Raw genomic sequence first — 24,065 nt, forward strand, 5'->3', positions numbered from 1 at the left:
AGTATTATAGAGATGTCGTGGATTATGTCCGGGGGGACAGGCACAAACACCTCAGGCAAGGGCTTCAAGATGGGGGGGGGGGGGGGCGTTAGAAACCTCAACAGGGCAAGGCAGGGGACGTGGGAGAGGTCGAAGGGACCGGAGAAGGGCCCGGTGGCGAGGGCGTGATCGTAGGTAAGCTCAACATGGGGATCATGTGATCACTCGACTGAGTGCGTGAGACTGGAGTAGAGGGCAAGGTCAGAGAAGAGCTCGACGATTGGAGCTGAAAGTCACTCGACCGACGTGGAGGGAGTGGGCGGAGCGTCTTGAGCCACGACAGTGAGTGGCGTGGTTATCGCCTGAAGGGGGGTAGAAATGGGCACGACATGAGCAGGCTTAAGTCTGTTGAGAGAGACTGTAACAGTTGACTCTTTTATGTGGATGTCATAGGTGTTGGCTGAGTGCTGGAGAAATCGGTATGGGCCAGTCTATGGAGGTTGGAAGGTGGCACGGACAGTCATCTCCGAGCATGTCGTACTCGCAATTGTCCAGAGATTTCGGGATGTGACCCTTAGGGTGGGAATGGCTGGCGGACGGAGGGATGTGGAGGTTGATGAAGTGGTGTCTGATGCGGTCCACGAAGGAAGGTAAGTCAGACTGAGGGAGAGATGCGGAAGGGCTCACAAGTTCATCAGGGAGAACAATGTTCTGGACGTATAAGAACTCGCCTATTGTGCCTTTGAGGTCTTCCTTATAGATCACACGAATGCCGAGTAGGACGAGGGGAAGGGCCTCCGTCCATAGAGAGTCATGGCATCGAAGAGCCGCCTTGAAAGTGCTGTGCCAGTGCTCAACTAGCCTGTTACTTTATGGGTGATATGCTGTGGTACGGATGCGCTGGTTGCTGCAAATGTTACTAATCTTGTTGAACAGGCCCTACTCAAATTGTCTGCCCTGGTCAGTCATAATGGTAGCTGGACATCCGAAACGCGATACCCATGACTCGACGAAAGCTCGAGCAACAGTTTCTGCTGTGATATTGGGGAGGGGGACAGCCTCGACCCAGCAAGTTGTTCGGTCGATGGATGAGAGATCATAACAAAAGCTGTTGGGGGGGGGGGGGGGGGGGGGAGGGCCGACAATGTCAATATGAATATGCTGGAAACGCCCAGGAGGGATCGAAAAGGCACTGGGGGGGGTAAAGTGTACTTTGCAGCGTTGCGCGCGACGCAGGAGCGTGCCCATTGCTGGCAGTCCTTGTTGACATTTCACCAAACTAAGCACTCCGCTAAGAGGCGAACAGACGCACAAACACCAGGGTGGGCTAAATTATGCAGTGCGTTGAAGACAGCTCGACAGAGAGTGGTTGGGATGAGGGGGCGTAACGTGCTCGTTCTGTCGTCACACCAGATCTCACCAGAAATGCCAGGGAAGGTGGTGCGGACGAAGTGTAGTGAAGGGGTAGAGTCTGAAATCAGGTTTTTCGTGTCCTCGTCGGCGGGTTGGAGGTTAGGCAGTTCAGAGAGATCTAACAGCGAATGAACGGTGTTGGCTCGTGAAAGTAAATCAGCAACCATATTGTCAGCAGCCTTTATGTGTCTGACATCGGTGGTGAACTGATATATGAAGTCCATGCATCGGAAGCGGCGAGGAGGCGGGTCAGCTGCCGGGTTTGTAATGGTCGCAGCCAGGGGTTTGTTGTCTGTTAAAACATAGAAAGGGCATCCCTCAACATCAGTCTTAAAATGCTTGATCACTCCGTAGACCGTGAACAACTCCCTGTCAAACGCGGAATATTTCCGTTGAGCATTGGTGAGCTTGCGCGAGAAGAATTGCAGAGGCGAAGCTTGGCTGTCGACTGTCTGGCTAAGTACAGCGCCGATGGCAGTATCGCTCGCATCTGTGGTGATGGTGCAGGCCTTGGCAAGAAGATTTTTGAGGACAGTGAAAGAGGCAGTCATAGCAGGGGTCCATGGAACGGGCAGAGATCCAAAAGTCTTGGTGCCTGCCAAGGCATCTGTCAGTGGAACCTGAATCTCCACAGCCTGAGGTAGATGTTGGCAATAATAATTAACCATCCCCAGAACGTGCCTGAGCTCTTTGAACAACGAAGGTCTGGGTAGGTTTAGTATTGTTTGTACTTTCTTTGGGGGTGGTAAAATGCTGTCGGCAGAGACCCGAAAATCAAGAAAAGTGACAGCGGGTTGATGGAGCTGCAATTTGTCCTGGTTGGTCTCGATGCCAGATGCCACGAGAGTGTTCATAACAGTTTGCACATGTCGAATGTTGTCCTCTATGGAGGAGCTGAACACAAGAATGTCATCAAGATATGCAAAGCAGAATTTTAGTTCGAATAGCACTTCGTTGATGAAGAGTTGCCAGGTCTGGGTTGTGTTTTTCAGACCGAGTTGCATGAATCGGAACTGAAGTAACCCGATTGGGGTGGTGATTGCTGTCTTCTCGATGTCTTCAGGAGCCATGGGGATCTGGTGGTAGGCCTGTATGCAATCAATGGCAGAGAACGTGGTCGCACCTGCGAGGGAACTGGTAAAGTCGGCAATGTTGGGTATGGGGTAGGTGTCCATAAATGTTCGTGCGTTTAGTTGACGGTAGTCTCCGCACATGCGCCAGGACCCGTCTTTCTTGGGTGTCATATATATGGGTGTAGACCAGCTACTGGCAGAGGGTTCAATGCTGCCGGAGCATAGAAGTTCAGAAATCTGCTTTTTAAGGTCAGAGAGGCGTTTGGGACAAAGTCAACGTGGTTTACTGGGGATCGGGAGGCCTGGCGTGAGGTGAAGCTTGTGAACGGTGCCGTTGGTGACGACAGAAATGTTGCCTGGAGGTGATTTGTTTACAATGTGTAGTGGGCAGGGCAGGTGAGGCGAGGTCGTGGTGTTCGGAGCCACTCGGCGGATCCAACGGGAGCCGAGGCGGCGAAGTGTCCCAGGAGTCAACGTGACAAGATGGCCGCCGGCGCGAAGCAGTGGCTCCGTATTCGAGTGAGCTTGGTAGAGCTCATAAAGTGTTAGTGAGACTATTGTCCGAGGGCGCGGCCTGTGGCAGCACGATCACAGGTGAAACGCTTGGGGTGCGAGTGCATTGTTTGCATTGTCAGTGGCGGTGCGCAGGAGCCGAAGTTGCGTTGTTTGAGGTGCAGTCCACGAGGGGCCGGGTAGGAGCTGTCAGTTTGGGAACACGAGACACTAGTCGTGCATGCACACTTGTGTCTGTCAGCGTGTCAAACTCTGTCGTGTTAGGAGGGTGTGGTCCTGCAGAACTGTCAGTACACGTTATGGCAGTCTTGATAGCACAGTTGTGAGGGTGGTGGGAGGTAAACACACGGAAGCTCGATTGCTGGGATTGCAAGCAGATTCGGCACACTTACTGATCTTGCTTTGTCCTTGCTGTAGTGTCTGTAATTCCTTAGTTGCATCAGAGAGCTGGAGCTGTGTTTCGTGGAGCCGGTGGGAGAGCTCGGAGTTTTCCTTGTGTAGGCGAGCAATGTGTTCAAGCTCGACAAGGGAATTATGCATGGTTTCTTGTAACGTTGTCGACAGAGACAAGCATGTACACATGAGATGAGCCTGAACCGATGTATCATGTGGTGGGTTGCTCGACAGAGCACAGCGGAAGTGAGTCTTGGACGGATGGTGAAACACAGTGTTTCGCACTAGGTCTGGTGAAAGTTTGCGGTGTCTCAAGAAGTCAATACCTAGTATAGGTTGGTCAATTTTGCACCCTAAAAAAGTCCACTCGAGTTTGCAGTTTGCGGAGAGTGAGACGATGTATGAGGTTGAACCCGAGCATTGTAGTTTAGTGGAATTCACAGCTTGTAGTGAAGTATGATGAGGGCGGATGTTTGACGATGCTAAGGACGTGGGCAACAGTGGAACATATACGCGTATGTCCATTAGGAAAAGGTGTGCCAACGAAATGTCTTTAATGTGAAGTCGTACACAATTATCCAGTCGTTCCCAGACAGAATGGATCACTGGGGGGTGCCTGTCATGTTGTGTGCAGGAGGCGGCACCCAAACCTACCTGTGATTGGTGTTTGGGAAGTAGCAGATTGGTCTGCAGTTCCGTGCCGCCTCACCAAACTGTGTGTGGAAGTAACAGTATGGGTAGCGCGGTTGCATTTCCTACGGAAAGTTCATTGCCAGTGGCGGTGGCTGAGGTTCGATGGCTGCAGCAGGTTTGGTTGCAGGAGGTGGCATGACTGCGGGAAGAGCCAGTGACATTCTTAGTTAATTGTTTACTGCTTCCTGGGGCAAGCAGAACAGTCGGCCCTGGCCGCGCCTGGCTGCAGAGTGATGAGCCTGAACCTGAGACTTGTCAGGTAGGCAGTGGCTAGCGAAATGGAGCAGTGATGCATCATGTAGCTTGTCAGCAACCGTCATTCTTTGCTCGTCAGGTTCAGGTGGCCTTTGAGCCAGAGCAAAGCGGATGTGAGGAGATAGTTTATCTGACCAGATGGCAAGGAGAGCTGTGTCATGGAATAGATTGCATGTGCTGTATTGCTGCCTCAGTTGAGTGGGCAAGCCGACATAGAACTGTCTCTTTGGCTAGAGTGTACCAGGTAGATGAGTCCCGGGCGTCGACCAGGTCAGCAATCAAGTCCTCCTGGTCGTGCAGGTGGGTGATGAGGCACAGAAACCTGGTTGACTTGTCGAGTTTGTAATGGTCGAAGACTTCGTTCACAATTTTGAACTGGGTTGTTGCTCTGTCGAGATTAAACAGCATCAGCGTTGTTCGGAAAAACAGGTTGAGTTGAGATCATTGGGGCACTGCCTGAATCGAGCTGTTGTTGTTGTAGTATTCCAGGAGAGTGTGCCTCCAGGAGATGTGGCAATGACGGCTGTCTGGGTGGCAGCATGAAGGTGACACGTTGTGGTTGAGTGCGATCTGTCGCGACGCAGAAGGCCGACGTGGGTGAGACACCGTAATGTGTCGATTGTGGTTTCAGAAGCTGAACACATTGTGGGTGTGCTCGAATTGAGGGTAGCGGAAGCTCGACTGGAGCCGGCGTGTGGGTGACAGGTGAGGAAAAGGTTCAAAGTATTAGTCCACAGAAAGCTCGGCATCTGATCAGAGCCATGGCCACCTGTGTTGCAGGGAGGTTGCGGAGGTGCGGGCTGTCCAGAAGCACAGTGTGGGAAATGGATGTCGAACATAGGACAGAAAGTGCGAATGTTCACTGTTCATAGTCACTCCACTCAAAATGGTGTGCGGATAAGGTGAATGTCGTGGCACAAAACACTGAGGTGTAGCAGTCGGATGGCAGTGGAGGTCAGGTACAGATAACAAGTTATTGTCCGTGTTGCAGTCTGAGGTATCGAAGTAGGAAGGCATGTGCTGATGCTGAACCGCGGTATGTTTGGGCGTGGTCAGATGCTGAGGAGGTTGACCTGTGATCGAAGCAGTTCCGGCCACATGGCGGGTATCCGCGTGGTATGGCACGGATTGTGGCGTAGCAAATCGTTGTCCTGGTGATGGTAGGTTGTCCAACGAAGCATTTGCAGAAATTTGCATTGGTCCCGCACTGCACGGAGATCCGTAAGAGGTAACTGCACAGTCGATGAGAGAGGGCGCATGTAGAGGGTACAAAGGCCTTTGATAGCCGGAGTCATGCACGCTGCTAACCTCACATGCAGGCTCGAAAACATCCGGCTAAATCGGCGTGATCGTCGAGTGAGAGGCATTGTGTTGCAGTGCTGGTGGGTGTACATCGCCTGCAACACGATGCATGTCGATCACAACATCTGGTGTTAGGCGTTGGGCCAAAATCATTGTTCGAATGTTTTGTTGATGTAATACACGTGAAAATAATGGCCGCGGAGGCCGCGGACACAGTAAAACGGCGAAAATGGAAGACGTTATAACTCGAGGTCACCAGTCAGGAGGAAGTTCAGGTCGGTTTCACCAGACAACACTCCAATTTTACAGCAGTTCATTTATTCACCTCTTTACACAAGCAAGGCTTACACAGAACTGAATGGCGGAACTGCACAAAGATAATGTTTAGCTTAGTTCAAAGAAGATACTCAGATCGATACTGGTGTCGATCTCATCGGTGCCACAACTGTTTCCCCAAGAAAGTAGCTAAATCTAACTATAAGAAACCATGCAAAAAATCTTGGCTTACTAAATGAATAAAAATGTCTTGTAACCAGAAAAGGGAACTGTAATTAACAACAGGATAGAGTAATGACCCAGAAACAGCCAAATATTATAAAAACTACTGTGCTACATTAAGAAAGGTTATTAAAAAGTCCAGAAGCATGTGAATCATGTCTGAGATTAATACCTCTGATAACAAAATCAAAACAATTTGGAATATTATTACAGGGGAGGCAGGGCAATCAAGAATACAGGTTGGCGTCATTACCATAAAAGCGAATGGGAACTTCACAACACAAACAACAAGCCGAAAGTCGAAAACATTTTGAATAATCATTTTTTAAATTTTGTAGAGAAAATAGGATCTAAATGTTCATTAGAAGAAGTAGGCAATTAATGGAAGAGGCCTTACGCACACATTTTGATACAATTGAAATTCCACCCACATCTCCTTCTGAAATTAGGAAGATAATAAACTCTCTCACGAATAAAAGCTCACATGAAATTGATGGCATTCCCAGCAGTATAATAAAAGCTTGTTCCCAAGAGATAAGTGTGATTCTTAGCCACATATGTAATAGATCTCTGAAGCAGTGTATTTTCCCAGATAGACTGAAGTATGCCATTGTTAAACCACTGTATAAAAAAGGGGATACGTCTGAGGCCAACAACTACTGCCCAATGTCTCTTCTGACTGCCTTATCCAAAATTCTTGAAAAAGTAATGTATTGTACAGTAGCTTCACACCTTTGTAAAAATAAAGTTTTAACAAAATGTCAGTTTGGTTTCCAGAAAGGTTTTTCAACGGAAAATGCTATATATACTTTCACTAATGAAATATTAAATGCTCTGAGTAACCGGAAGTCACCCGTTGGGATTTTTTGTGATCTCTCAATGGCTTCTATTGTAAATCATGGAATACTTCTAGATAAGCTCAAGGACTGTGGTATGAATGGGACAGCTTTCAAATGGTTTAAATCATATCTAACTGGAAGAGTGCAGAAAGTTGAAATACACAGTTCACATAATATGCAAAAAACTGGGGAACAATCAAGAATGGGGTGCCGCAAGGTTCGGTCTTGGGTCATCTGCTGTTCTTAATATATGTGAATGACTTGCCATTCTGTATTCACGAACTTACAAAGCTGGTACTTTTTGCCAATGATACAAATATAGCTATCACACCCAACAGACAAAAAGTAACTGATGAAATTGTAAATGATGTTTTACAGAAAATCATTAAGTGGTTCTCTGCAGATGGGCTCTCATTAAACTTTGACAAAACACAATATATACAGTTCCACACACTAAACGGAATGACACCATTAGTAAATATAGACTTCGATCAGAAATAGGTAGTTAGGGAAGAATATTCAAAATTTCTAGGTGTATGCATTGATGAGGGGTTGAACTGAAAAAAAAAAAACACTAAAGATCTGCTGAAAAGTTTGAGTTCAGCTACTTATGCTATTAGGGTCATTGCAAATTTTGGCGATAAACATCTCAGTAAATTAGCTTACCGTGCCTATTTTCATTCTGTGCTTTCTTATATCATCATATTCTGGGGTAACTGATCATTGAGTAAAAGAGTGTTCATTGCACAAAAGCGTGTAATCAGAATAATTGCTGGATCTCATCCAAGATCATCCTGCAGACACTTATTTAAAGAGCTAGGTATCTTCACTGTAGCCTCACAATTTATATATTCACTTATGAAATTTGTTATTAACAATCCGGACGAATTCAAAAGTAATAGCAGTGTACATGGCTACAACACTAGGAGAAAGGATGATCTTCACTACTCAAGGTTAAATCTAACTTTGGTTCAGGAGGGGATAAATTATGCTGCCACAAAAGTTTTTGGTCACTTACCTAATAGCACCAAAAGTCTGACAATAGCAGTGTAGCATTTAAAAGGAAATTAAAAGAATTTCTGAATGGCATCTCCTACTCATTAGATGAATTTTTGGATATAGTAAGTGGGTAATTTCCCCCCCCCCCCCTTCCAACACTACAAAAAAAGAGAGAGAGAGAGAGAGAGAGAGAGAGAGAGAAGGAAAATTAATCGTCATGTAATATTTTGTGTAATGTAATGTCTTGTATAGACACCTTTTATTAACCTGACACATTCCACAGTGTCGTATTCATGATCTATGGAACAAGTACTAATCTAATCTATGCAACATATTCATTTACATAGGTAGTAAATCGCTATGAAGGTGTAGGTATTTCCAGACATACTGAAATATGCTCTTGTCAGACCCATTTATGGGATAGAGCAGTAAGAAAGAGATTAATAATTACAGACCAGACTGACTATCGTCTTCCTTTCAGAAAGAATTGGAAAAGATTATGCATACAAGAATCCTAACACACTTTCGTCAAAATGAGATGCGCAGTCTCAATTTTGATTTCAAAATGATCTTTCTGTAGGACATGTCGTTTTGAATTCTTAAATCTTATTATACAAAATTTAAATGCAAAACATTGGCAACTGGTATTTTCTATGACTTGCAAATGCTTTTGATTGTGCAATTCACAGTATTATCATAGAGAAGCTCAATTATTGTGGCATTTGAGATCTTGATTGTAACATGTTTTCATCCTTTTCAACTAAAACAATGCAGACTGTAACATTAAGAAAACCAGAGTGTGTGTTCAGCGAAATGTCATTTTCAAAATTGGGAATAGTTCCGGTGGTGTACTATTGGGATCAAATTTTGGTCCACTCTTGTTAATGTCATGTATAAATGATCTGCCATCTTATATTCAAGAAGCAAAAGCAGCTCTCTTTGATGACAAGCTGTATAATCAAGCCTAATGGAGAGACTGCAAAGCTTGAAAATATAAAGAAATATTTCCTTAAAAATCAGCCACTGTTTCACTACAGATAGACTGTCACTGAACTTCGGTAAAAACATTCATGCAATTCGGTATGCTACTATGCAAGGCCTCACCACAGAATTAGAAATAATGTGTATGGGTATAAATCAATAAATCAAATGGAGTATTTTAAAGCGGATCAGTTTGCAATGCAAATGAACTCAAAAACCTATGTTTTAGGAGCTAAGGGTATGCCAGTTCTCACTGCTGCTAGTTCTGTCTGTATAATTTGGCTGCTGCACAACTGTTTTGCTGTGCTTTATTACTAACTCCTCTTTATTTAATATTCACATTATCAGTTGCTTCCATTTTTATGTATGGGTGTTACTAATCACATCTTAGTAATTTAACTGCTTTACTTTACCTTATTACTACTTCCTTTTTATTTCTTATTTACATTATCAGTTGCTGTACAAACTTGCTCTAAATCTTCTTTTATTTAGTAATTTATTGTCATATAATTTATGTTATGTATCAGATGCTTCACTCTGTTGTTGTTTTTATGTAGCATTTAGTTTTGTTGCATACAGGATATATTATCTCTGTTTGTTGATATTCTTTATCTTACCATACTCCTAATAATACTATATTGTCCTGCAACTGTGTTGTGTCATGCTAACCTTGGCCACAATACCTCCCCTCCTGGCACTGAAACTGCCTGTTCTATCAACTCCAGCAGTCCTACATCCACGCACCCCTGCCCTCTCTAACCTTACCACATTCTAAATGCATTTTTCGTGTGCCGATGCTATCTCACCACCCAGTGTTGTTCCTCTAGTGGTATCACTGTGTGCGCTCCAACTGACAACACAATGCTCCATACCACATACATAAACGTCGAATCTCTGCCAGCTCATTTTGATGGATTCTTCCATATATTTCAAGACCTAGACATTCATGTGAAACTTATATCACACAAGTGGCTTAAACCAAGTATTCCAGCCAGTTCCGTAAATCTAGGCGGCTGGGTCTTTCTGAGGCACGACAGATGCAACGGCCGAGGGGGTATACCTTCCTATGTTTTGCCTGCCATGTTACACGTGTACAACAACAACGATGATAAAAATGTAATATATATGTTCCTAGAGATCAAATTCCTAAGAAAAAAAAGTTCAACACTGCATCCTCTACAAACTTCCGAAAGTAGGCAGGTTGGTCTGTTTTGAAGCTGCCATCCCAAGTCTCCAAGTGACATATGAGCATGTAGTTATAGCCGGTGACACGAACATAACTTTTATGAAATCCATCCAGTGCAAAATTCAAATATATATATATATATTTTCCTGAAATTTGACTTAGGCCTACTTTAGCTTTTATCTACCCATAACATTCCCAGTTGTCACACTGTCATGGATATACTTGCAATGAGATTCCTATACAGAGTAATTTGTACTTCTGAAACACCTGGACCTGGTATTTTTGCCCGTGACATAATTTTCATGGTGTACTCACTACAATATTCAAGAAAGAAACCACAGTGGACTACATACAGAGACTAAATGCACCAGTGATTCTGAATGTGCAGATGAAGTGCAAGAAATGGCTTTGGAGATGACTTTCAACCCTTTCCAGACAAAAACGAAAAACATCATAGATTTAATAAAAAAGATGACCTAAAACAGCTCATGAATATCAATGATACTGCGCATTTGGCTTACAAAGTATGCTCTGCACCTAAAAATTTTATTGCTTACAAGCACAGGTGAAACAGTCAGTCACACTGTGAGAAATGCCAATTTCAGGCATGCCCCCTCATTAACTGACAACAGACATTGACCAGCTGTCCTTGGAAAAAACCTGAATGGTCTTTGCATAGGCAAAGTAAAAGCTGCAGCTGATCCTATTGTTCCAGTCAGGAACTGCACCATCACTTCACTTACCCACAACCACAACTGAACCACAAATGAAGTAAAGACTCGTTAATTATTTCATGGGGATAAATTACGGTAGCTGTCTTGAGCTTGTTACTCACCTTACCAAAAAAAAAAAAAATCCGTCATATGCACCAGGTCACCATCTACTGGGCACAGTGGCATCATATTCTAAAAGACTAAACTTCAACCACTCTTTAAGCACAAGCATTTTTCCTGAAGCCTGGACACAGGGACTAGTTAAGCCACTACCAACTTATTTGCATCCTTCAGGCACACTCCAAGGCTTTAGAGTATTAATACACAATCAGTTAACCAGCTACTACATTACAAACAACCTTCTTGGTGAATACAAAGCAGGTTTCCACAACAACCATCACAGCACATCATCTGCTTTAATAAAAGTAGCAGATGACCTGAAGTTTGCCATGGATAGACAAGAGCCAACTGTTGTGTGCTTCTTGGACATAGTAAGTACGTGTGAAGATGATTTTTACTTTACTCCGTCTGAACAGGTCTCAGAAGACCCTGATGGTACAGACCGACCGCCATATCATCCTCAGCCTATGTGCGTCACTAGAAGCAGATATGGAGGGGCATAAGGTCCACACACTGCTCTCCCAGTTGTTGTCAACTTACATGATTGGAGCTGCTAATTTGCAGTCAAGTAGCTCCTCAGTTTGCCTCTCAGGGGCTGAGTGATCCTGATTGCCAACAGCACTCGGCAGACCAGAAAGCCAACCATCCAAGTGCTAGCCAAGGCCAACAGCACTGAACTTCGGTGATCTGACAGGAACTGATGTTACCACTGCAGAAAGGTTATTGGCATGTGTGTAGTTATATCTCAGAAATGTGTATATAGTTCTCATAAAAAAATGTTGTTATTGTAAATATTGACAAAGTTCTTACAAATCAGATGAAATTATTTGAAAATTGTGGGTGACCATATGAATAAATAACATTCCAGATTTTGTTTCATAATTACAAATCTGCATCAGGAAAGTTCAGTGGCTTGCTTGTGATGTGATAGGACTGAAATGCCAGTAAGAGCTCGTGGTTTGTAGGCCTACATAAATTTTTTTTGTTAGGTCTAGAATGAGGCAGCTGACCTCCACTTACTATCAAGAAAAAGTTAAGTTCCGTGTCAGTGTGCATCGTCAGCAGACTGTCAATAATTATTCTTCCAAAACTATTTTTAATGTTCTTTTTGAATATGTTAATTAATCTGTCAAGAGCTCTACTTTCCTTAATTTACCAGGCAAAAGTAACAATGATATATGTGTATAAATTTCTATTCTACTTCTCTCAACTTTGGCAAAAGGAGCAACTACTTTTATTCTCTGTGGTCAGAGAATGTACCTTTGAGGTGGTGAATCCTAAATTGCAAATTAGAGAGCAATTTGCATGTTTAGATTTTGACAATAAAATGCTTTCTTATTCCAGAATCATATGGAATCCCTCTCAATATTTGGTTTGTCAGTGTGTTCCAGAATTCCTGTTGCAGGCTTCTAGGGATTGTAGAGGGGACGTAGTATGGAAAGTTTTGATAAGGAACCCATGTCCATAAACGTATCTCTTTGATGTATAATAAGTTTGTAGATGAGATCACTTTCAAAACTCACTTCACAGTATGCAAGCAGTGGAGACAGTGAGTTCTGACTTGGGTGCTCTGCAGGAGCTGTCCACCTGACGTCCCTACTGTTCATTCCACAAGATGTATCTGTGACACGTGGTTGCATACACACCATCTACAAACTCTTGTGTACACCAAATAATTCCTACTGTTGCCAGAACTTCTTCAAGAAGATATTCTTCCGACTACAGAGGTTTCATACGTAGACTCTCAGATGGCACCACAAGAAAAAGTCTAGATGAGTGAAATCTGGTGATTGTAGTGGCCAGAGAGTTGGTCCACCACAATATGTCCGCCTTTCACAATATGTTTCGTTGAGGTGTTTGCAGATGCCAGTGCAAAATGAGCGGGTACAGTTCCCAGTTCCTGTTGGAACTATGTTTACCAATGGAATGGTAGTGGCAATTCTTCCAGTAGTTTCACCAGTATCTCTTGCAGCACTGCTTCAATCTGCAGTGATAACCATATTCCAAAGGGTTTATAGTTTTTCTTGACAAATGAATTTCTTTTAATTTAGATTATTATTTCATAAATGAATCCAGAAATAAACATAGTAAACATTATTAGATTGCATAATTAATGGTAGAAATTTTAAGTGAGCTAAATAATTTGTAATTTCAAGTGTTTCTAAAAAAAGTAATTTTAACTGTACATTCAGAGCTAGTACTTATTGATTGTGACATTGAAAATAAAGTAATCCCTTTTCATAAATTGTAGCTTGAAATAAAACATATTGTGTATAAAATTACATGAAAGTTAAAAGAAAAGCAGCTGAAATAATACTGACCTGTCCAAAATTCGAAAAATAATTCTGGTATCAACAACTACTGTTAAGGAAAAGTACTGCTAGAGGAGGATGTCCTGTTACTAGTTGCATGTCATACAGAATATGCCAGATACTCTTTTTGAGCATGTCCAACACATGGGCAGTGGAAGTGATTTGATCTTAAAACATATTTCCTTATCAAAACGTAACCTATTAAAACCACTATACAACCACTAAAAACCTGTAATATGAATTGTGAATGACCCTGTTTCTCTCTCCCTTCACACTTTTTTTATTCTGTCCTTCTAGCTGATTGAATATTTTAATTTTTTTGTCTAACTCAGTACTACACAGAATTGGAGAGAGATAACCTTTGACTTGAAAATGTTTTGGGCATCATGGTCACTGCAACCTGGATTCACAGAATGTATTGACTGGAAAGTAACTGTTACAATCTGGTCGTCATAGGTGGTTTTTGCCAGATATTATCTTTCAGACTGAATCAACATGTGAGACTCTGTGAGGGAGACTTCACTTTTGCAAAATGTCTGAAAAATCAAAATATGTTAAATCATACTTTGTATTCCATCATGCAGGAGAGTCTTCATGGATGTGGAATTGAGTCCATTGTACAAGTAGTGTGACAAATTGCTCACTATACCACTATACCACTATGATTGGGGATGAAAATTATGAAAAACATTTCAACATTACTAATAATTATTTTTAACATTTCAGTTATTTTAACCCTTCCATTTAGGGTGTAATAAAGATGAAATGGAATTACATTTGGGTCATTCCATCTCAAATCAACTAACAGTCTGAACCTTGATATTTCAGATTTGGATGATTTTTTTTTTTTTTCAGGTAATGTACCCAGTAGCACTAGTTTAAATTTTAAATTTCAAATTTTTCTGACCTTTGGTTTTTGAGTTTCAAGGGCTTAAAAATAAAAAAAGACCACTGTTTTTGATCAGTCGCTGATTGTTTTAAAATGCTGTAGCTCAAAAACTATACAACCTAGAGAGCTCAAACTTGCACCACTGTTTTCCTCTAAAAATTAGATTTGATATGTAACATGACTGTGCTACCTAAATCTGAAAATTTTAAACTATTCTAAAAAAACATTTTTTGAAATTTCCAAAATACATACCCTTGGATTTTTTTATAAAAATTGTATGTGTTGTCCAGTCAAACTGACTACATGCATGCAAAATTTCAAGATGGGATCGCAATGGGTTCTCGTATAAAATAATATTTTACTACCGCAATACACACTAGTGAGGTGAAAAGCAGACTATTTCTGGGCTAAGAATACTGAGGTAGGCCTATGTAATTCTAAGAAACTTAAATTATTATGTTAGCCTTTTTTTGCAACATTACCCTCTTATTGTTCATTAATTCATTAAATGTTATTTTAATGTGAGAATAAAATATATAAAAAATAATAACTTAAGAATCTTACAATTCTGTAGGACATCACTTTTTATTATTAAAAAAAAAAGTGAGATTTTCATATAGGGTCAAGACTCTAGTTTGGGCCACTACCACACTTCTGGCCACCTTCATGTAATGGGTGTAATTTTAAGCTCCTTTGGAATACCAGGCAGTCCTACCATAGATTGTAATAAGCAATATGAAATGTGCTATTCAATTGTCTATAGGAACATTTCTTTGTCTGGTCTTGTTTGAAGTCACCATTTAATGAAAAGATCTGTGTTGCAGAAGTTGAGTTATGTAGTGTTTTTCTTTAAGCAACTCACAATCTGTTGTTTTTTTTTTTACATGTTGTGCAAAGCATCAGAAGAAACTTAATTTATTTAGAGGTAAGATTAAGTATTATATTTTCATTTCCTACAAGTTAAACATGATAAAACCTAAAAACATGTCATTAATGTGGGTGTAAATGGGGCCTTGACCCTACATTAAAATGTGTATGAAATAATCATAACAAAAAAAAGTGCTCTACATTGTACTGTGTTTTAGTGTTAAGTTGTCCAAGTGATCTAGTATAGAGCGGTGTAGTCTTAGTGTACGCCATGTTGTGTGTATGGTAATATATCAAACATCATAAAATACGATTATTTACTATATTAATTTTTTCTAGAATGTTCCAAATAATAGAAATGTAGTTATTTAAGTTGTGTGTGTGTGTGTGTGTGTGTGTGTGTGTGTATTTACTTTTTGATAGTAGAATTTGTTACCTTACAGGAATGACATCTAGAAGAATTGGGCGATTGCTGCTGCTAAATGTTGTAACCCTTTTAAAGCAGAACGACATAGGAAAGCCCGTGTACAGTCACTAAGAAATGTAAAGGACTGGATGTGCTCTCTAGAGTTAGGAATCATTAGTGGCATGAAAATATGTGATGTATGTAGGAAAAAGGTTAGTGACAAATACAAAACAGAAGAAGTTTTACCTTACAGTAGCGAAAATGTAAACAATTCTTTTACTGATCCTCAATCTTCCATAGACTATTTGAACAGTCACTGGAACTCATTGGTGAGTCACCACTAAAGAAGAAAAAGTTTGCTGTGCCTACCTATACAAAGAAAAAACTTGATAAAATAAAGTCTAGTTTAGAAAAGTACTTACTACCAGAATCGAGCCCTGAAGAAGTTATTACTGAACATTCCGAAGATGAATCGGAGATTATTCAACAGTTAAAAGAAAACTTTGCTCAAACAACAAAAAGAAGTGAAAACATGATGATTTTGTCTATCTTACCTATGAGTTGGAGCTGTCAGAAAATAGAAGAAAAATTTGGAGTGACAAACTACATGGCTCGTGCAGTAAAACTGTTAGTAAAAGAAAAAGGTGTTGTTGACTGTGCTAAAGACTTCTGTCGACGTTAGTAGAATGATGCCTGGGAAAAAAGATTATGTGACCATAAGAAATAAAGATGGAAAGATCCAGCTTCAAAAGAGGCTAGTGTTGGCAAATTTACAAGAAATATACCAATTATTTAAGGAAAAGATCCCTGCAAACAACTTTGGGTTTTCCAAGTTTTGCGAATTAAGACCAAGGAACTGTATCGTGGCTGGAAGAAGTGGCACACATACTGTTTGTGGGTGTACCTTACACCAAAACATTAAGTTAATGATGAATGGTGCTAAGATGCAAAATTTTGTTTTGGATGGAGATAAAACTGCTTTGAAGTCTTATCATTCCTGCCTAGTCAAGATGATGTGCAATCCACCATCGCAACAATATTTTATGGATATTTGAGAAGAATATCCTGGTGTCTCTAGACTTAAAGATCTATTGAATGCAAAGTTCACTGACGATATGATTGATGAAGTTACCTACAAAAAAGTGGGTAACTGTAGATGATGGAAACTGTAGTAAAAAGTACTGATGACTTTATGGATGAGTTTTTAGACACTCTAATGAAGGTAAGAACTCATTCATTTATAGCTAGTCAGCAGAAAGAATACTACAGTGAAATCAAGGACAATTTAACTGAAGGACTTGTAATAGTCAACTGTGATTTTGCAGAAAACTACTCTTTCGTAGTACAAGATGAAATACAATCATTTCACTGGACTACCACCTAAGCTACACTGCATCCTTTCATCATATATTATAAATGGGAGGGAAAACTAAAGCATCTGCAGTATGTCTTCATATCAGATTGCCTGAAACCTAATACAGTCACTTTCTATGTATTCCAGAAAAAACTGCTAGAAATCATAAAGTAAACCTTGCCTTTTGCACTTAAAAAAGATTACTTACTTTTCTGATGTCAGCGCTGCACAATATAAAACTGAGAAAAACTTCCTTAATTTGTATTTGCATAAAACTGATTTTGAAGTTGAGGCAGAGTGGGAGTTCTTTGCAACATCCCATGGCAAGTGTGCATGTGATGGCCTTGGCAGAACTGTTAAGAGGCTAGCTGCTAAAGCCAGCTTTCAAAGGCCATATGACCAACAAATCTTAACACCCAAATCACTTTATGTATTTGCCATGGAAAACATTAAAAAACATTGACTTTGAATATTGCGCAACACAGGACTATGAACTGAACAAAGAATACTTACTTCCACGGCTTAGTGAATCAAAAGTGATTGTGGGAACATAAAAGTTTCAATCATATAAACACTACACAGAGAGTCAAATTACTGTCAAGCCTTATCATTTTAGTCTGGATGAGTCTCTTGAATATATGACAACACTGAACCAAATAACACCATCACATATGGAAAATATTGCTGTTGGTTTTGTGACAGTAGCATATGGTGACTCTTGGTGGCTAGGATGCATTGAAGAAAAATACAATGACATGTACCGAATAAATTTTATACACCCAAAGGGTCCAGCCCAGTCTTTTTACCATCCACAACCAAGAGATATATTATATGTCCCAGGAAATACTCTTTTACAAACAGCGAATCCAACAACAGCTACGAGAAGAACCTACACTTTAAGTGCTAAAGAAATGAAGTTGTCTTCTCTTGCTTTGGAAAAATATCTTAAAAGATAAGAAAGAAGCATGTTTAAATTATGTTACATCCTACACTCACTAAATACTATGTTGTATAAATACCATGTGTATTAACTTTGTAAATACCAATTAGTATTAGAAATACAGTTCTATCCATGCAAATATCAACAAGTTAATCTTTTTCCCAAGTGAAATTACTTGCGTGCCAATTTCTAATATAAGGAACTTGTTGTAAATGATTACAAATAACACTGGAAAATCAAGAAAAAGATAATTTCTGCCATTTACAACTAAGGATGAAGGTGAGTGGCTTTATTCAAAATTTTAACTTGTAGCACATATATTACCAATTAAAATGTGTTCACTTCCTTCTGATGCATAGTTAAAAGAATTATGAACATTAAATTAAAACAACACTATATCACTTACTGAATTAACAAACAATAAGAGGGTAATGTTGCATAAAAATGCTAACATAATAATTTAAGTGTTAGAATTACATAGGCCTACCTTAGTATTCATAGCCCAGAAATAGTCTGTTTTTATTCTCGCTAGTGTGTACTGCGGTAGTAAAATATTATTTCATACAAGAACCCATTGAGATCCCATCTTGAAATTTTGCATGCGTGTAGTCGGTTAGACTGGACAACACATACAGTTTTTATAAAAAGACATCCGAGGGTATGTGTTTTGGAAATTTCAAAAAAATGTTTTTTTAGAATAGTTTAAAATATTCAGATTTATGAAGCGTTGTCATGTTACATATCAAGTTGAAGGGAATTTTTAGAGAAAAGCAAGTTTGAGCTCTCTAGGTTGTATAGTTTTTGGGCTACAGCATTTTAAAACAATCATTGATAGAACAAAAATAGAGGTTTTTTGATTTTTAGACCCTTGAAACTCAAAAACCAAAGGTCAGAAAAATTTGAAATTTCAAATGTAAATAGTGTTAGTGGGTACATTACCTGAAAAAAAAAAATCACCCATATCTGAGAGGTCATGGTTCAAATCGTGTAGTACAATTGGTTGATTTGACATGGAATGACTCATTTGTGTTTACAGTGTCAACAGTAGATAGTTTGGAAACTACTTATCTTTGTTTACGTAACAGCAATGGTGAAATGGTGAGTAAGAAACTTCCTGGCAGATTAAAACTGTGTGCCGGACCAAGACTCGAACTCAAGACCTTTGCCTTTTGCGGGCAACTGCTCTACTGTCTGTCTTAAACCAAGCACGACTCATGAACCCTCCTTGCAGCTTTACTTCTGCCAACACATAGTGTTGGTCCATAACATAGGTTTAATCTGCCAGAAAATTTCATATCGGCACACACTCCACTGCAGAGTGAAAATATCAATCTGGTAATGGTGAGTAGTTTCATATTTTTTAGTCAGTATCCTGTAATGCATATTTTAAAATCTAGAACCCTCAATGACAGCCTGGACATTCTTGTTGCATAAAGAAAGATTTTTCTTCTCATTAGTGTCCAGGTGAATGTTAGTTCTTACTAGGTAAAATCCAGGATAGAAACACACACACACACACACACACACACACACACACACACACACACACACACACACAAGCGCGCGCGCGGGCGCGTGCGCGCGACTGCAGTCTCAGGCAACTGAGGCCTCCGTTGCCTGAGACTGCAGTCATATGTGTGGGAGTGTGTATGTGTGTGTTTGCCATCTGATTCTGACGAAGGCCTTACTGGCTGAAAGCTACTATTTGCGACAGTCTTTTTGCTGTACCTGTCAGCGACTCAGCATCTCTGCTATATGTCAAATAGCATCTTTCCTTTTCTCAATATTGTTAGTTCTTACTAGTTGTCACATAAATGATAGGCTTCCTGATTTCAACAGAAAAGTTACTCTAATGATCCTGGCAGCAATTTTTTGGTGTTATTTGTTTCCCGTAGGTGTGTAACCTCAAAGATGATTTATGGAGTGGATCTCGGTGTTCTGCCACAGTGAAAGCATTTTACAAAAATTAGGACTGTACTGTAACAGGAAGCTGAAAATATTGTTAGTCATGTCTCATGTCTCGTGAAAAAGATTCTGTTCCATTAGAAATGCAAGAAGGGTAAAGGTGAAGATTTTTGAACGAATTGTGTGTTAAAGCAAAAACCACAAGGTAGGCAAAGTGGTATTCACCAACTGAAAACAATAAAAAATATGCAAAATATCACAACTGAAGGTTGGGTAATAGTCTTCACCTTTGGGGATCACTAATTGTAGTGAACATAGAATTTGTAGCTCAATTTAAGATTACAGCTATAGAAGATACAACTTGCACTGCAATTATTTGGAAGTAACTGTGAATGCTAATTGAATCTGTCTGGGAATTTGAGGCAGTGAACTTTTTTTACCTACTGTCGAATGAGAAACAAGCTGACAATGAAATTAAAAAAGTAACACTGCTCACAAGCATCAGCTGGATGTTGAAATGAGAAGGCATAACAAACCCAGTACTCCACCACACAGTTTCCTGTATCTTCCAGTGTTAAGAACATTGATCTCTATATTGAACTGGCAGAGACTAAGAAGCCAGCCCTCAGTATGTGGGGTGCTTCAACAAGAATGACCTGGTTTTAACATTTTATCTTTATCAATCTAAACATGCTGCAAAACAGAGATGTATTTTAAAATATCCCTGTTTTTTGCTGTGTTATTACAATTATTCTTTGTGAACAGACATTATGTAAACAGTAACTAAATTCACCATTTGCTTTATCTAAGATGTTTTCATTGACACAAGTTACTGCTGCTGTTATTGTGTACTTCAGTTCATTTAGGTCACTAGTTAAATGGGGAACAAAGACACATTTGCTTGTGTACACATAGAAAAAAATATTAATGTGCGGTCATGTCTGAAGATCTCAGCGGCCAAGAACGTGAAGCAGTGCCTCTGTTCCATGCACCCTATCCTATGTGGAGGCAATGTGTCATTGTGAAATTGCAGCACATTTGTGTCATTTGTTTAAATGATTTAATGCCACCTACGGCATTCACTTTATCCTTCATTTATTCTACAATCGCCCAATTTCAATCTTAGGTCATTATCACATATCTTCACAAAAAATAATCGAAGGCGCAATGTGCCATACAAGTATCTGCAACTGCATATATTTAAATAATGTCCACCATCATAGAGCTTATGAGTGCAGGTGTGCCATAGTTGTAACATTGACCACACTTGGCTGACCCATGACCATGCCCTATGATGTAAAGATCCACCCCACTGTCGGTGTGGTGCCCGTCTGATGGTGGTCCACATCCTACTGGACAGTCTCAATTGGGGGCCACATTATAACAAAACCCTAAACTTGCTGATACGCTGCCTCTGGTGCAAGATGGTGACCTGTGAAGATGGTTTCTGCTCCACTCCATGAGGCAGAGAGCACTGGCCTTACAGCCACTTGAGGAATTGGAGTTGTGCCCCATTGCCTGAACTGAGACAGGGGGCACATAGCTGCCCTTGCTTAGTGATCTAGCCTGGCTCTTGCCCTTCCCACTTTTTAAATTTTTCTTATTCTTTGATATCTGTCATTGGTTTACTGCTTCATTTTCATCGTTTTCTTTCCTGAGATTTTGTCATTGTCTTCACATTGTCACTTCCGTTGTGGTAATGGTGGGTGAGGAAATGCCGATTGGATGTAGAAAGTGTATATCCCATCACAAAATATGGCCTGGGGACCTACAGATGCTCTCTGAGTGGATTAACTTGCCCACCTTCGCCCTCTTACTTCTCGCACTCTTCTGCTTGCTTCAGTTTGTTGGTTTTATTGGTTCTCTGTTACAGTCGTATTCGCAGAATGCGTCTTCTGTTTTCTTTCTACATGAGGATGCGTATTGGATGGAGGGATTGATGATCTAATGGTTTGGTCCATTTAATACCATCAGTCCAATCAAAATCAAAATTAATAAACCTATGTAACTGAAGAATAATTATGAAATGAAGTTAATGATTTTAGATTTACAGTTCAACCACGCCAGTATCATTGAAGAATAGCGCATCTCCTTTGCTTTAACAGTGCCAGCTTTAAGAAAGTAATACAGAACAGCAATGTTACTAATGAAATAGTGCTATGCTGCTACTTTAATTATGCACTAATTCATTTCATTCATGTAATGGCCATTTGCGAATCACAACAGAAAAATCTTCAAAGCAAAGAGATCTGTGGCACTTGCCTAAGTATAGGAACCGTGCACTTTGACACAGTGAACAAACTGTGTTACTACTGTCGAAACAGTGTTTCACAAATTTCTTACTCATTGAACTGCACAGTAATTCATTTATTACTTGATGATGGCTAGTTTTGAGTTTTTATTCATAACCCATTCTGAAATCATCCTGTGGAACATTAGGCGTCCAGTCGGAATAAATTTTACTCCACAAAGCAAGAATCATGACAATCATTATTCAAAGTATAATGCAAGTGGTCATGAAAATGGATGCAAAAAGTTTGTTTGTGTCCAGTTTCATGAACGCTTGCATTGTACCCTTGAACTGCAATTAATCTTAATATTCATTTTGTAAATGTAACAGATAAGAGTTGAACAATTCAGCTGAAGAAAGAAGAGGCTATATTGATAATACCATTCCATATAAATGTAAGCAAATAGGTGTAGCATCATCATCATCATCATATTCTGTAACTATAGTTGGAGTCACGAACGATGGCAGTTGAGTTTAGGCTTGTTCTGCACACCTACATCATGCACATTCGACAACCAATGAGCATTCAGTAGTATTCTGAGTGCTCTGCTCTGGTTGCCGTAGCTAATGCGATCTTTAAACGTGCTCGTAGCAAGTTCTTTAGTAAATTTTTATTTCGTTTGTTGCGAGTTGTTGCCGCTGATGGAGGCAGTAAGTGATAAATTCTGCATAAGCAAGGGAGAGACATAATTTGCAGGATGTATGCTTCCTTCAAGCGGAAAGCATGCACACAACACGACTGTCACTTTAAATCGTCAACAATGTCATTCCCGTCCGTGCCTCGACATGCACAAACCACCATAATTTGTGGAGCAGACTATAATCAAATTATAGAGATATTAAAAAAATAGCATGGTATTGATGGAATTTCAAAGAAAATTCCTAAGAATTATTATAACCTATAGCTTGTCCTTACTTATACAGGCCACTGTATAAGAGACTGACTGACAAGAAATATCTAAATTATTGTAGTCCAATCTCCTTTCTGGTATCTGGTTCCAAACATTAATGGAAGTAACAACTGAGTTCTGTTTCAAAGATGAACATTCCTTTTCCTGTTAGCGATCACAGGATTACTCAAACATTGATGTCTGATGATGCTTCATGGAAAATAAGATGACGGAACATCAGTTATATGAGTGCTAGACACTTAAACATTCAATGAAATTTTATGATTACTGTATATACATTCTGCTTCACCAGATTGTACAGACAGATCTTTATAACAGTCCAGACTCCTGTATTTGATTACTCTGTGTGTTTTATATTTTAACCTGAATATGTTCTTCCTTTCTATTTTATTACATAGCTTACTGCTTATGATATATAGACTAATATTTCCTGTTTGCTTAGTGTATACAGGGTGTTCCAGAAGTAATAGGAAGTATTTTAGAAGTTGGTACTATAGACTAATTGGAATATAGGATTCTACCAGAGTTGTTTACTAGCTGCAATACATTGTGGGTGTGAAGAATGCCTGAAGCATCACAAAACAGCGACAGAAAACTATCTACTGAGTACTTAGTTGTAAGCAACCTTGAGGTTCTTTTGGTGTCACAGGAAAAGGAAATTAAACAATGGAAGATTCAGAACAGAATGTAACAAAATTCCAAAAAGTATAGTTGTGCCATATAGCAGAGATGCTGAGTCGCAGATAGGCACAACAAAAAGACTGCCGTAAAATAAGCTATTGGCCAACAACTCCATTGTCAAAAGTAGACGCACGCATGGGTGCACACACACACACACACACACACACACACACACACACACACACACACACACACACACACGACCACAGTCCCTGGCAGCTGAAGCCAGATTAAGAGCAGCAGCAACAGCAACGGTGCATGATAGAAGAGGCACCTGGGTGGGGTAAGGAGGAGGCTGGGGTGGGGAAGGGGAGGAATAGCAGGATTGGGGTGGGGACAGTGAAATGCTGCTGAGGGCGTGTAGGGATGAGGTGGAGAGAGGGTAGGGCAGCTAGGTGCAGTCAGGACGTTAGAGGGAGGGTGGTGGGGAGAGAAATTGCTGTGAAACAGGACGAACTGTTGAACGAATTATCAGCTTAAGCTTTAGAAGTAAGTTTCATAGGTAGCCCTGCCTTTGATGGGATAGGTGATATTTGTGACAGAACTGGAGTAG

At 40.3% G+C, this 24,065-nt stretch overlaps 1 protein-coding gene across 6 annotated transcripts in view; it reads left to right on the forward strand.

Moving 5' to 3' along the window:
* The window catches only part of LOC126267418 (cysteine-rich protein 2-binding protein-like), a 173,990-nt gene that overhangs the window by 13,759 nt on the left and 136,166 nt on the right, over positions 1-24,065 (forward strand). Inside the window, exons 1-2 of one of the 6 annotated variants that reach the window (XM_049972657.1) lie at positions 14,902-15,083; positions 15,469-15,643. The exons of 4 other annotated variants lie outside the window; for them this stretch is intronic. In XM_049972657.1, coding sequence (XP_049828614.1) covers positions 15,627-15,643 — 17 coding nt within the window. In that variant the 5' untranslated portion in view covers positions 14,902-15,083; positions 15,469-15,626. Of the gene's footprint in view, positions 1-14,901; positions 15,084-15,468; positions 15,644-24,065 lie in introns of those variants that run through there. One more of the 6 variants, XM_049972658.1, reaches the window with a different exon arrangement.

The sequence above is a fragment of the Schistocerca gregaria genome, chromosome 4 (assembly GCF_023897955.1).
Source record: "Schistocerca gregaria isolate iqSchGreg1 chromosome 4, iqSchGreg1.2, whole genome shotgun sequence".
NCBI classification, from domain to species: Eukaryota; Metazoa; Arthropoda; class Insecta; order Orthoptera; family Acrididae; genus Schistocerca; species Schistocerca gregaria.